The sequence below is a fragment of the Eubalaena glacialis genome, chromosome 3 (assembly GCF_028564815.1).
Source record: "Eubalaena glacialis isolate mEubGla1 chromosome 3, mEubGla1.1.hap2.+ XY, whole genome shotgun sequence".
Classification (NCBI taxonomy): domain Eukaryota; kingdom Metazoa; phylum Chordata; class Mammalia; order Artiodactyla; family Balaenidae; genus Eubalaena; species Eubalaena glacialis.
This window is the reverse complement of record NC_083718.1, coordinates 4,004,916-4,019,423: the sequence shown is the minus strand read 5'-3', so window position 1 is coordinate 4,019,423 and position 14,508 is coordinate 4,004,916. Positions and strand designations below refer to the sequence as shown.

At 39.2% G+C, this 14,508-nt stretch overlaps 1 protein-coding gene across 1 annotated transcript in view; it reads left to right on the top strand.

Annotated features, from left to right (window-relative positions):
• PTPRC (protein tyrosine phosphatase receptor type C) overlaps positions 1 to 14,508 on the top strand; it is a 121,379-nt gene that overhangs the window by 59,741 nt on the left and 47,130 nt on the right. Inside the window, exons 5-10 of the mRNA XM_061187231.1 lie at positions 3,159 to 3,302; positions 4,086 to 4,133; positions 5,343 to 5,372; positions 7,051 to 7,254; positions 8,468 to 8,596; positions 9,741 to 9,884. Of these exons, the coding sequence (XP_061043214.1) occupies positions 3,159 to 3,302; positions 4,086 to 4,133; positions 5,343 to 5,372; positions 7,051 to 7,254; positions 8,468 to 8,596; positions 9,741 to 9,884 (699 nt within the window). The remainder of the gene's footprint in view (positions 1 to 3,158; positions 3,303 to 4,085; positions 4,134 to 5,342; positions 5,373 to 7,050; positions 7,255 to 8,467; positions 8,597 to 9,740; positions 9,885 to 14,508) is intronic.

Genomic DNA, 14,508 nt, shown 5'->3' with positions numbered 1-14,508 from the left:
AATTTCAAACTTTCATAGTTACCCCTATTCCAAGAGGGCACCTAACAAAGGTCCTTGTAATAGTGATGGATTGATAAAGAATGAGAATTATGAGAATACAGGAAAGACCTGTTCAGGGGGTTAGTCAGGGCTTTATATGTTTGCTTATATTTTAGGCAAGTATAATTCTGCAGTGAAAACTTCTTGCTAGTAATACAGAATATATGCACAGATTCTTTCCTTAAAGACCTCCTACCTAAACAAAACAGTGAAGAGTAGATGGTGTACATTATCAATAAAGGGCACTGAGAAGTTATAACCACAAATACATCGGTTTTAAAAGAATGAAAAAAAATAGATGCTCATAATCTCCATTCAAACATCAAGATTCTTTCAGTTCAGCATCTCTGTTTATAAAAACTGCAAAATATCCCCTCCCTGGTCTTTCCAAAATCGGTGTCTAATCAGTTCACGGTGCCCCTTTTTATCCTAAAAAAAAGCATGTTTCTCAGGTTACAAATGCACACAGCCACATGTATACACTTAGTGACCTGAGTGCCTGAAAATTAAAGATATGAATGGGGAGCCTGGCAGTGAAGTGGCCTTGCTTTAAGTATGGCTCCAACGAGGAAGCCAAGTGTATCAGATAGAATAATTATTATTTTGAAGTATTAAAACTGCTCCTTCGGCATAAAAATCATGACAGGCAATCCAGGAACCTTAAACAGCCTGGAAAAGAGCTGCCCTCTTCTCCCTGCCCCATTTCACTCGCTCTGGCTGTCATGGGAACAGCAGTAAAAAGATCTGGAGCTTTTAGCAAATCCACAGAAGTTGTGGATGGGAAGGATCTGGGAAAAAGCTAAGGAGGGTTGACCTGGGAGGCTGGTCGTCACACAATTTAGTCTGCTTTGCCCCATCAAGGACTTCTTCCTCTCCCAGTGGCTAATTCCACTAATTAAAAATCTATTAAGATTAATTAACCTCATTCAAATTGTAATTGCCACTCCTAAGCCATCGCTGAGATGACTAAACCAGGGAAAGTAGTTTTCCTAAGAAGAGGGAAGGTCGGGGATGTGCAGAGGGTGAGGGTGGGAGACCTCAGAATGGCATGAGGACCAGGGACCTTGGGGAGGGGCAGAGAGAATGAGCTGGTGAAGCGAGGAGTAGAAAAAAGTGTGAAAAAAAAAAAAAGCAAATACCCCTAGGAGAGAGAAGACCGCTAAGAGCTCAAGGTCTTAGTAAAAAAGAAAAAAAAAGTGTGGAGGAAGGCTAAAGTCAAGCCTAGCTGATTTCAAAATTTGCAGAGGGCCAATTGTGTGCCTACCATTTTTTTTTTTTTAAAAGGATTAAAAAATATGCATCTTCTCTTCCCCTGGTTCTGTGGGAGGCTTCCGCTGAGGATTCCGACCTGAAGAACTGACGTTTAAGTTATTCACCTTGTTCTGCGGTTTAGTTAAATTTGGGGTTCAGTGGTTTTTGAAGACTGAGCTGAGAACCCAAACTCAAAATTTAGTGGATGCATGTTCAGTCCTAGTGGCATGGATGTGTGTGATTGGAGGGCGCCTGAGGGCTCGCGTAGAGCCATGTGGGGGACGCGCATGCGTGTGTCACTCGGCTGAAACACTGAGCATCTCACTGCAGATGCAGGACCCACCTCACACCGTTGAACCGGTGACCCCAGGGATCGTGACAGTGAAATAACCACACAAGGCTCAACTAGGATTTAGCCCTATTTCTTTTGCTTCTGCCAGGACCACTAGCATAGTGCTAGGCGTCTAGTTGGCACCCAGTGAATACACGTTGCTCCCTTGTGCTGTGATTCTGGGTGCGGTGTGTGTGCGTGGGGGGAAAGATGTGACACGCAGTGGGTGCTTTGAACCTTGACAATAAAAAAGTCCTGACCAATACAGTGTGGGCTTTTATCGGCGACAACCCTTGATTCTATACCCGCTAGCTCATCTGTAACTGGAAACAAAGGGGATGCTGTCAATATAATGGGAAGTTCCTGGGCTCTAAACCAGTTTGCTTTTTCCTGGCAAGGGGACTCTCCATAGTGAAGGTAGCATTGTGACCTTCAGCTGGAAGGAAGAAAATCCCCCAGTTCAGCAACTGCACAGGCGGGATCCCCTTCAGCTCTCTTTTCAGAAAATCGGAAGGAAGCACCTGCACCCAGGGATCCCTTCCCAGAGAGGTGCACCTCACCCACGGCGCTTGGCAGGGGCAGGCGGCAGTTCCTCTAGTGGTAACCTCACCGCAGCAGCCTTTTGCCCTCAGAGCTCACGTCCATCTCTGTGGTCCCTGCACCAGCCAGCGGCACCCACTCTGCGCATTTTCAGTATTGCCTAAGGCAGACCCCGCCAGGAGGCTTGGCCTCCCTGGGCAGTCCAGGCTTTCTCCCGAGGTCCCAGATACTTTTAAAATGTGTGCTGTGATGCCAAAGCTGCATAGGTTCTGAGGTGTCTGCCTTTAAACTCATCTCTCCCGTAAGCCGTGTTATTTTTCATCCCATTTTGTAGACGCACAGGTTGTGATGTAGCAGGAGTGCTTCAGTGTTTACTGCCCGGCCTTAGCTTCTAAAGTGATTTTTTTTTAAATTTATTTTTGGCTGCCTTGGGTCTTCGTCGCTGCGCGTGGGCTTTCTCTAGTTGCCAGCGAGCAGGGGGCTACACTTCATTGCGGTGCGCGGGCTTCTCATTGCCGTGGCTTCTCTTGTTACGGAGCTCGGGCTCTAGGCGTGCGGGCTTCGGTAGTTGTGGCATGTGGGCTCAGTAGTTGTGGCTCGCAGGCTCTAGAGCACGGGCTCAGTAATTGTGGCTCGCAGGCTCTAGAGCACAGGCTCAGTAGTTGTGGAGCACGGGCACAGTAGTTGTGGTGCGTGGGCTTCAGTAGTTGTGGCATGTGGGCTCAGTAGTTGTGGCTTGTGGTCTCTAGAGTGCAGGCTCAGTAGTTGTGGCGCGCAGGTTCAGTAGTTGTGGTGCACGGGCTTCGTTGCTCCGCGGCATGTGGGATCTTCTGGGACCAGCGTTCAAACCCGTGCCCGCTGTCTTGGCAGGCAGGTTCTTAACCACTGCGCCACTAGGGAAGCCCTGGCCTTAGCTTCTGTTAATAAACATGCCTCTGCGGGCTGTGTGGCCCCTGCCCTTGTGGGGCAAGAATGCTGATGGCCTTTGTGATTGCAGGGGCTCCAAGAGAGAGAACTGCACCCAGCACCTTGCCCGCAGACACAGCGTTCCCACCAGTAACCACGCTCAGCCCTGCACACAGCAGTCATGCTGCCTCACCTGCACACATCTCCAACTCGACCACCCAAGACAATGCCTCAGGTCTGACCGTGATGCTCTAGGTGTTTTAGGTTCTGGATAATGAAATGGAAACTTGAAAACTGTCATGCAGCTCTTTTATTTCACACCAAATATGACTGTGGGTTTCCTGTTTTACAAATTTTCACACAGTGATACTAAATTAGGAAAAAAAAAAAAAACCTTACCAGTAAGCTTTCTATGGGCATATTTTATTTTATTATTTATATTATAAAAGTTCATGGCGAAGAAGAAAGATAACAAACTTTAGTGTCCCGTAGCCCTGAGATCAAATCCAACCTCTTCAACTTTCTAAGTTGACTTTAGGACAAGTTACTTAGACTTTCTGTGTGTCAGTTTTTCTTTCTGTAAAAATAGGTATAATAATACTCATTTCATAGGATTGATAGGAAGATGGAATATGTAAAAAACCTGGTATGAACTGAATAGTACAAAAGGGTAATGGGTATCCTTGTTAGTAATTAAAATAAGGATAGTTGTAACGGGATGAGAGGTAGTTTGGGGGAGACTGCACGTGTCAGAATTATACTAAGGAATGAATAGTTTCTTCTCAATGTATACAGTGTCTAGTTCCAATTGTTTGCACTCTTAGTCATCTTAAAGGGCCACGTGTAGACAAATCTTTGACTCACTTTCTTATTTTAAAAACAAGCAAGTGTCAATTCAAACGAGGAGGAAGCCTCTAGCAAAGATTCAGTTAAGAAATCATCTTTGCTAAAGAGTTTTCCCCTCGACCCTCGATATGACAAACTCATTAACTGTGACCCTCTGTTCATTTCCTTGCAGATGTGCTCAACGTGTCCACTACACCATCCTCTCTGACCCCTGCAAAAACCATTATCTCTACAACTGATCTTACAACAATAGGTGACAACCTGACCCCCAGTCATGCAGTCATGCCACCACCATGTGCTTTGGACATGCTCATTGAAGGGTCTTTCGTTGGCTCCGCCCTGGGCTCTTTCTTCGAGAAGTTCAATTGAGTGTTCTAATCCTGAGGGCTGTGGAAGGGCAGTTAGCCCAAAACACTGATCAGTTTCCGCAGTGCAACAGCCGATGAGATCAGGGCCGGTGTTACTGTGATAACCTCTTATATTATGGTCGTAGCATCCCCCAAGAGTTGTGTACTCTATGAAAACTCGTAGAAATGACCAGCTATACTAGGACTTCTAAGAGTGGGTTTCAGTGTTGGAATGAAAAAGAACAATTCTCTCAGTGGGGCTCTCTGTTCCAAGAGGTCAGTGACAGAGGAGTGATCGCAGAGCCCCAGACACACACGTGGGATGTGGAGACAGAGGTGGGGGGCTCCATGCAGGGAATGAATGTCCGGGAGGTGGTGGAGTCTGCAATGGGTCAGCCATTCAGAGCCTGCCAGGGCACTATTCTCCCTGCAAGTTCTCCATCTCAAAGACCAGATTAGCAGAGATTTCTTAGCTTCCACAAACCACATTTACATCCAATTCTTCAGTTAAATACATATGCTCACACAAGATAGGTCTCAGTTGGTGGACAGAACAATTTGTTACCCTGGATGTATTAGATGGGCAAAGAGCTTACAAAAGTTAAACCAGATAATGAAGCAGCCCTTGCCTATTTTCTGATTTTTTTTTTTTTTTTTTGTAAACAAAGGAGTAAACTGAACTTTCTAGGGGTTATAATTATATAAACCTATTTTGAGATTAATCAAGGGGAGGAAGACTTTTGAAATACTTCTGGCTGTGTAAATAGTCAACCACGTCACCATTCCATAATCAGATGTATGCCCAAAAGTCTTAATATTGTATTATCACAGTTGTGTTTATTGGGTAAATTCATGAAAATGTTTTATAGAACTAGCTCATTGGTTTACAACCTTTGAAGTTTTGAGATCCAAACGTGGGAATAGGCACTGCAAACTCTGCATTATCTGTTAAACCTAACTCGGTAGATTCTATAATTTATGAAGATGAAACATTGTAAACCACCCTTCCTCAGAATGACTAGAGCAGAGATATTCTAGAATGCAATTTTAATAATTTGCATTTTCTTTTTTTTCTATTACAGCTCCTCTTACTACACGTAAGCCATCATGTGGTAAGTTTGTCTACCTAGAGGCAACATATATCACTTTAATGATTTCCTTCTTTAGTACAAGTTTTCAAGACCCCCCAGCAGGCTAAACTCACTGGCTCTAATTTCTCACCAACGATTAGCTCCAACTCTTAAGAGCCAGGGTCCTTCAGGGCAAGAAGCTTTGATGTCACATTCAGACCTAGTTTTGAGGATCAGGATTGATAATTACTAGCTAAACAACTTTGGTGGAGCCACTTAACTTCAGTTTGGGTATTTGTAAAGTGGGATGATAGCAAGTTTGTTTAGGGGTTGGGAGAGGATTCTGTGTAATGATAAATATGAAATGTGAATAATACCTTCAAGCCTCATCAAGAAGAAAAAGTCTCTCTGTCTCGCCAGGGTTCGGCTCAAAGCAGATGCTTGAGAACAGTTTGTATCCATCCTTTTCCCATTTTCTTCCTCTGTTCTCAGTGGAAGCAGAGTCCTTCTTCGTGGCCAGGGCTCATCCCTCCACGTGTTTCTAAATCTCACCGCTGGAGTCCCGACCTTCAGTAGCTCTCCGTATATTTAGTGCAGACATCAGCCTTTGTATGTTTGATTAATTAATATGATCTTGATGACCAGGTTCCTCTTGCACTATTGCCTCCTTACACTTTTCACTTAAGTAACATGGAAGTGCTCTGTTTCTTAAAACATGTTTCTTCCTGCCCCTGTGTTCACCCCTGTTCTTCTTCCTCTACACTTGGAATGCACCCTCATCCGCCACCTCCCTCCCCCATCAATTTTTCTATGTCCTGCTCATATTTTAAATGCAAACTGACTCACCTCTCTGGAGGGCCCCTCCTGGTCCTGCAATCTGAACAGACTTCTCTGCCTCTTTACCCCTGTATTATTTTGTGCATCATCTTATTTTGGTGTTTTCTGTAGTTCACGCCTGTGCCTGTCTGCACATTAGATTCTATAGTTCCAAAAGCGGATCATTTGTATTCCTAGTGCTTGGGACCGTGTCTTAAGCAAAATAAAGGCTTCATAATTTTTTTGTACTAAAAATGAGTGAATAAGTGAATGTGTGTTGAAAAGATATTTTTACGAGTCAATGGAGTCTTTAAATAAAGGGAAGAGTGTGAGATGACACTCAGAGAAAGTGCTTAGGAGGAGTTGCTATCAATAATTTTACACAAGTAGAGGAATAACGTGGCCTCTGCTCCCTAAGTAATTAACGTTCCCCGTATCGGGAGAAAGAGATAATCAAATACTACACTTTAGGAAGCAAGGGAAATGACAGAGCAAGAAGAAGAAATTTGTCAGATGCGTTGTTCATTTCTGCGTAATTCAACCATTTTTGAGCCCTTTCTGATGACAGGTTTTACACAAGGATCTGGATTTATGGCGATGGTCAAAATTGATGGGATTTTTCTCTCATGGAATTTACAGTCCAGTTAGGAAGACAGACATTAATCCAATTATCATCCAAATACAAACTCACAAGCTGAGGTTTTTGATGGGACAGTGATGAAAAGGGAATCACGGAAGAATAACATGGAGGCATTGATGTGTCCCTTCTCTTTTTCATGTTCCTGGGGTTATTTTGTTGGTGATTGGATATTTTTAAAAATATACATTAAGGAGTTTGTATTTAATATAGGTTTATTCGTTCTGAAAAATAAAAGATAAGCTTCACTATTTTATTTTCTTTCAGAAGAAAAATATGCAGACATCTCTGTGCACTGCTCTCATAACAAGGAAAGTGACACGTATAATGCAACGCTTAGTGAAGTGAAATGTGAATCTCCTGGGCGTGAAGTGCAGCTCCGTGGCCTACAGGAATGTGAAAAGAAGAAGATCAATATAACAGATGCTTCATGTTACCCTCCATTTGAATATTTATTAGAGGTACCACCAGGTAAATATCAGTTGATTTCTGTTCGTGCATTTACAGCAACACTGCAGTTTTGTGTGTGACATGTCCTACTGGTCACAGGAGTTAGTAGGCAGGGGGACAGGGCTGAGGGAAGGATGGCGGCAGGAGGTCAGTGTGTGGAATTCTGCTCTCCCGACCCAGTGAAAACGGTAACCTCAGAGAAGCCTTCTCTGTTTATCCCTTACCTGCCTCCTTACACCTCTTTTACAGAGTGCTTCATGTCGATTGGATCTAATTTGTCCCACTGAGTGGTTATTCACAAGCTTTCTTTTTTCTCCGCTACTGAATTCAAGTCATTATATATGTGTGTGTGTGTATATATACATATATATGTATATATATATATTAATCCTTTTAAATACAAGTGTGTCTAGAATATCTTGGGGGAATAACACAAAGTCAAAGATTTGATGTTTGTGGAAAGAACAAAAGTACTTTCACCAAAAAAAAAAAAAGGGGAGCGTTATAGTCATGTTAAGGCGATCAAGCTGGTTTTAGTACCTAAGCTACTGCTGGGAAAGAGGAAACTAAGGTACCAAGCTGACTTCAGAGAAGCTACCTTCACAAAATGCATTTTCCAAAAGTGATTCAGGGACTGAATAAGTTTGTTGTATAAGTTTGTTGAATCTCTCACATCTTTTAATAATTCAAGATCATTGATTGACTTATTAACATTTAAATAGGTTAAATATCTGATGTTTTTGAAAAACTGCCATTTAACTTATTCATTTTTCTCTAAATGTTACTGGAATAAATGATCAATTAAAAACAGAAAATGACAATTTAAAGCAATACATTCCCCAGAGTGAAGCCCCCATGCTCTGTGTAATGATCATGCAATGAAAGAAAATCAAAGAGTAAATGAAAAATTGAAGATACAAATAAGAAAACAAAATGGAGTGAGTCTTTTAAAATGTGCAAAAAATGCAATTTTATCTAGACGTTTCCTTGGGTTCCATTTTTTTTAAAGTAGCATAAATTCTAAGTGAAATGCTACCAATATGTGTGATGTTAAAAAAAGAATAAACTAAAGAATCAAAAAATGCAAAACACTGAGAGTTATTAGACTTTTTTCAAAAGTAATCTAAATTCTTGCCAGATTCTGTATCATGAATATAATTCCAATGACTGTAATTGACCATAAGGCACACATATGAAATATTAATCATCTATTTTTGTATCTTTTTCTTGACAGATCCTAAACATTTTCAGCTGAATGAGTGTGTAGAACCTGAAAAGGCAAATACTTCTCTTTGTTTACATTGGGAAATCACTAAAAATTTTACTTGTGATAAAAAGAAAATAACATATAAATTTGAATGTGGTAAGAATTTAACATTGATCAGAGGAGTTTTTTTCCTATAGTGGGAAGTTTTTCTAGATATTATCTAATCCTTCCTTCCTTTCTTCTTCCTTCCTTCCTTCCTTCTTACTTTCCTTCCTTCTTCCTTCTCTCTTTTTCACTCTCTCTCTCTCTCTCACACACACACGCATAGTCCATGATATGTTTGGAATCAAATCATTGTATTCTCTATACAACTCAAATTCACAAAATAGACAAATACTCCACCTGAAAAATAATTTTTGAAATAGCAATATCAGTTAATTCATAAGAATTTTCTTGGCAACCGCTATACACGAGGTATTGTTGAAAATATTATCAGAGAAGAGAGTTATAAAAAATTATGGTACACATACTCTTAGAATAAAAGGGAAAACAACCATAATTTCACGTGATGCCAAGAGTTTACTTTGTCAGCCCTCCATCAACAACATTTATAAACAACTACAAGAAGACTTAGATAAAATGAAAGTAGAAAAAGAATAGTAAGTGCTTCTAGGAATATGAATTTGGGTCCATGGAAGGGGGAATAATTGAGATAGCATTTCTTTTTAATGATTTAATAACTTTTAATTTATTTTCATTTGAATTTATTGGGATGAAATCTGCCCCCCTTGGCATAAAGCTATCTGCTAGGCCATATTTGGCAAGACAGACAGACAAACAAAAACACACAGACTCTCACACAAAGGGTGGAGTATGATACTGCTTATAATCATCATGTTACGGGAAAGATGCACGGCTCGGACACGAGCAGGGTGAGGAAAGCAAGGACAAACGTATGACAGACTGATGATAAAACAATGATCTAAGATATCTGCGAGGTAAAGGCTATGTCAAGTGCAATCTCAATTTCTGAACAGAGAACAATGAACTAATGCCTCATTTCATCAGCTAAATTAGAGACACTCTCAAATTCCGTTCTACCTCTTAATGTTTTCTTTAAAATTGAGTGTAGCAAAATCATGCAGTATTATAGCTGATATCAGGTCCTTTTACTTATTGTTTTGACCATTTGCATAGGTTTTCAATCTAATAGATATTAATTATAGATATAAAACCGAAATGAAATTTAAGTGTGATATATTGTATTCATATACTCATATGCAATACTTATTTCTTTTAGGTAACTTTAGTCCATATAATAAAAGTGGCAGATTTGAAATGGGCGGACTTCAACCCCAAACTAATTATACTTGTAGTTCACAAGTATCCTATAATCACAAGATTCTTACTAGCCGAAATACAACTATTCAAACAGATTTTAGAGGTGAGTATATCACTTACATTTATATGTTAAATTTCTTTCCTTTTTATATTCTTATGATTCGTTGAGAATCACAGAAAAAGATGTTATGGATTTGGAGAAAGGGTTTCAGAAAATGGCTTTGTGTCCATTTTAAAGTAAGAATTTAGAAATAAGTGACAGCGAATCCAAACCTTCATCAAGTTTTTTGCAAACTGTAGGCTGTTGTGAGGTCGGGGTGGAAACAAAACTGTGAGGTAAGTGAAATGCTTGTTCACGTGTTTCCCATTTTATTTCCTCTTTCTTCCTGTAGCAGCGTTCTCATCTTGGTGTGTCCTGCATCTTTTGCCCCCTCTATCAAATCCTGCCTCTGATAGGAGTAAAATGAGCACAGAAGCTCACTTTAAGAAGCTAATAAAACGCAATGGTAAAGCTAAGTGCTGACAGCAAAATAACAGTTGTTATTACTAAAATGTCAGCAATATAAATAATAACAAGACTATCATAACTAATAACAAGTGGAAAATAAAATTCTGGAAAATAATAGCATTTGGAAGACGGAGGGGAGAAGGAAGTGAAAAGTGCTAAAATTTCAGTTGTATTTAATAGAACAGGGGTCCCCAACCCCCGGGGAAGTGGTCCTTGGACTGTTAGGAACCAGGCTGCACAGCAGGAGGTGAGCATCGGGTGAGCAAGTGAAGCTGCATCTGCTGCTCTCCATCGCTCGCATCACCGCCTGAACCATCCCCCCCAACCCCAGTCCGTGGAAAAATTGTCTCCCACGAAACTTGTCTCTGGTTCCAAAAGTCTGGCGACCGCTGTAGTAGAAGTAAAGAGATTCCAGTTAAATTTAGAATCTGCTAAGAAAATATGTTAATCGTGCATAAGACAACTTATGAGGAACCACTAAAAACATGAAAGACAGATAAATAGATGGCATTGCCTATCAGCAGTAGAAGAAAGTTATGGAATTAAAAAAAAAAATTCTTCATGTTAAAGGAGGAAAAGGAGAAAGAAGGGAAAAGAAGGAGGAAGAAGAGGGAGAGAGAGAGTGTGAGAGAGAGAGGGAGAGAGGAAGAAGGAGGAGAAGGAGAAGAAGAAGAAAGAGGGGGAGGGGGAAGGGAAGGAAGAAGAAAAACGTGGCAGGAAGAGAGGGAGAGAGAGACTACTAAGTAGGAAACAATAGGTAAAATAGCAGAAACATGTCAAAGTATATCAAAAGTCACTATAAATATAGATGGCTTAAATTTACCTTTTGGAACAAAGATATTCAGACTTGAGTAAAGTAAAGACATATTTGGGGGGAGGAATTTGTAGCCTTAAGTAAGACCAAGTGACATTTTATGGGAACTTTTATCACTTTGCTCTCTATTGAATGAAAATCGTTGGAAAGTGCTTGGAAAAGAACCAGAAAACAAAAGCAAAGAAAGCAGAAAATAACAAAGTTTAGAGTACAGATAATTGAAAGAAGGAACAAACAAAAATTGCAGGAATTTACTAACCAATTTAAAGGCTTGCTTTTGAAAAGAATAATAAAATAGACCTCTAGCAAAACAACCTTCCCCCATGCCTTATAAAAAGGAAATTAAAAATACAGTAGAAATTTTACAGATCATAAAGAAACTTGCATCCAATATGAAAAGTTAGATAAAATGGATAATTTTCTAGAACATATGAATTATGGACATTTGCCTAGGGAGAATTAGAAAATTGGAGTTATGTATAAAATAATAGTCTAATACCTCTCCAATCTCTTCACACTCCCTGTCTGCTTACCTCACCTGCCCTTTAAAAAAGAAAAACCAGAAAGGTAAGTTTACAGTTAGTTCCTATCCTATCCAAACTGTTCCACAGTATAGAAATCATGGAAATCTATCAACTAATTTTGATTATTGTTAGGGTGGGGAATAGGCTAGGGTTACTATTATGTGGATACCAAACTTGGCAGAGCTGAGGCAACTATAGGCCAGTCTCTGCTATGAACATAGATACTAAATAGTAAATGAACTGTTAGCAAAGTGGATCCTTTAGTATATTATAAAATATGTAATTACCGAAGAAGTTATATGGATGGCAAATAAGCATATGAGAAGATGCTCCACATCACATGTAATTGGGGAAATTAAAATAACAATGAGATATCACTGCACACCTTTAGAATGGGCAGAATCTAGAACACTGACAATACCAAATGTCGGCAAGGATGGGGAGAAACAGGAATTCTCATTCATTGCTGGTAGGAATGCAAAATGGTACAGTGACTTTGGAAGACATTTTGAGGATTTCTATAAAACTAAACATCATCTTACAATGCAATCCAGCCATCACACTCCTTGGTATTTACTCAAAGGAGATGAAAACTCATGTCCACATAAAAAGCTGCACATGGATGTTTATAGCAGCTTTATTCATCATTGCCAAAACTTGGAAGCAACCAAGATGTACTTCAGTAGGTGAGTGGTAAATAAACTGTGGTCCATCCAGACAATGGAATACTATTTAGCACTAAAAAGAAATGAGTTATAAAGCCACGAAAAGACATAGAGGAACCTTAAATGCACATCACTAAGTGAACAAAGCCAGTCTGAAAAGGCTACATACCATATGGTTTCACTATATGATATTCTGGAAAAGGCAAAACTGTGGAGGCTATAAAGAGATCAGTGGTTGCCAGGAGTTGGAAGGGAGGGAGGGATGAATAGACAGAACACAGAGGAATTTAGGTCAGTGAAAGTACTCTGTATGATACCGTAATAATGGATACATGTCATGTAATATATTAGTCCAAATCCATTGAATGTACAACATCGAGTGAACCCTAATGTAAACTATGGACTCAGGTGATAATGACGTGTCAGTGTAGGTTCATAAATTGTAACATAAGTACCACTCAAGTGGAGGATGTTGGTAACAGGGGATGTTGTGCATATCTCTGTGCCTTCTCCTCAATTTTGCTGTGAATTCAAAAATGCTCTAAAAAAGTAAGGTCTTAAAAAAACCCCACCATTACTGAGTAAGATTTGTTCCAGTAATGCAGGAATCCTGCAGCCTTTGAAAATAGCAATTTAACCATTTTACATGTCATTTTATTCAGGCAACAGGGGAAATTTTTCAAGACAGGTTGCAAAAGAAGCCACATTCTTAAAAAAAACAAACCCACAAACTTTTGTTAGTTCACCTACTGTATGATTCACCCACGTAAAGTATAGAAGTCAGTGGTTTTTAATATATTTAGAGTTGTAAATCATCACCTGAATCAACTTTAAAACATTTTCATCACACCAAAAAAAAAATTAAAATAAAAAATAAAACCCACAAAAAAACAAGCAACAGCAAAAAAATTGGTATCTTTTAGCAGTCACTCCCCATTTCCCTCCCACTCCCATATCTAGGCAATAACCAATTTACTTTCTGCTTTGATGGATTTGCCTAATATGGACATTTCATATAATATGTTGTCTTTTGTGTCTGGCTTCTTTCACTTAGTGTACTGTTTTCAGGGTGCATCCATGTTGTAACGTATCAATACTTCCGTTTTTTTATTGTCTAATAATATTCCATTGTATGAATGTACCTTGTTTTGTTTGTCCCTTTATCAGTTGAGTGACATTGAAGTTTATTGTCTAATAATATTCCATTGTATGAATGTACCTTGTTTTGTTTGTCCCTTTATCAGTTGAGTGACTTTGAAGTTGTTTCCACTTTTTGACTATTATGGATAATGCTGCTATGAACATTTGTGTACAAGTTTTGTGTAGATATATGTCTTCGTTTCTCTTGTGTTTATACCTAGGATTGGAATTTGGGGGTTATATGGCAACTTTATGTTTTGCATTTTGAAGAACTGCCAATCAGTTTTCCAAAGTAGCTGCATCATTTTACATTCCCACCAGCAATGTATGTGTTCTCATTTCTTCACATCTTCACCAACACTTATTGTCTTTTTTATTTTAGCCACTCCAGCGGGTGTGAAGTGGTATCTCATTGTGATTTGAATTAATGACTAATGATCTTGAGCATAGCTTCAGCTGTTTATTTGCCATTTGTATACCTTTTATCACCATTTGCCCATTTTTAAAAGTTGGGTTATTTTTCACTGAGTTGTAACAGTTCTTTATATATTCTAGACACAATTCAGATATATGACTTGCAAATATCTTCTCCAATTCTCTGGGTTGTCTTTTTACTTTGTTGATAGCTTTTGAAGCTTATAAGTTTTTAATTTTGATGAGGTCCAATTTATTAATTTTTACCTTTGTTACTCATGCTTTTGATGTCACAACTAAAAATTCATTGCCAAATCCAAGGTTATGCAGAGTTACCCCTATGTTTTCTTCTATGAATTTTTTAGTTTTAAGTCTTAAAATTAGCTCTATTAATCCATTTGAGTTAATATTCGTTTATGATTTGAGGTAAGGGTCCAATTTCATTCTTTTGATGTCCTAGCACAATTTAGTGAGAAAACTATTCTTTTCCCATTGAATGTTCTTTTCATCCTTGTCAAAATTAATTAACAATAATGATGGGCTTATTTCTGGACTCTTGCATTCCATTAATCTATACATCTAATGCCAGTACTACACTGTTGGTTACTGTTGCTTTGTGTAAGTTTTGAAATCAGAAAGTGTGAGTCCTTCAACTTTGTTCT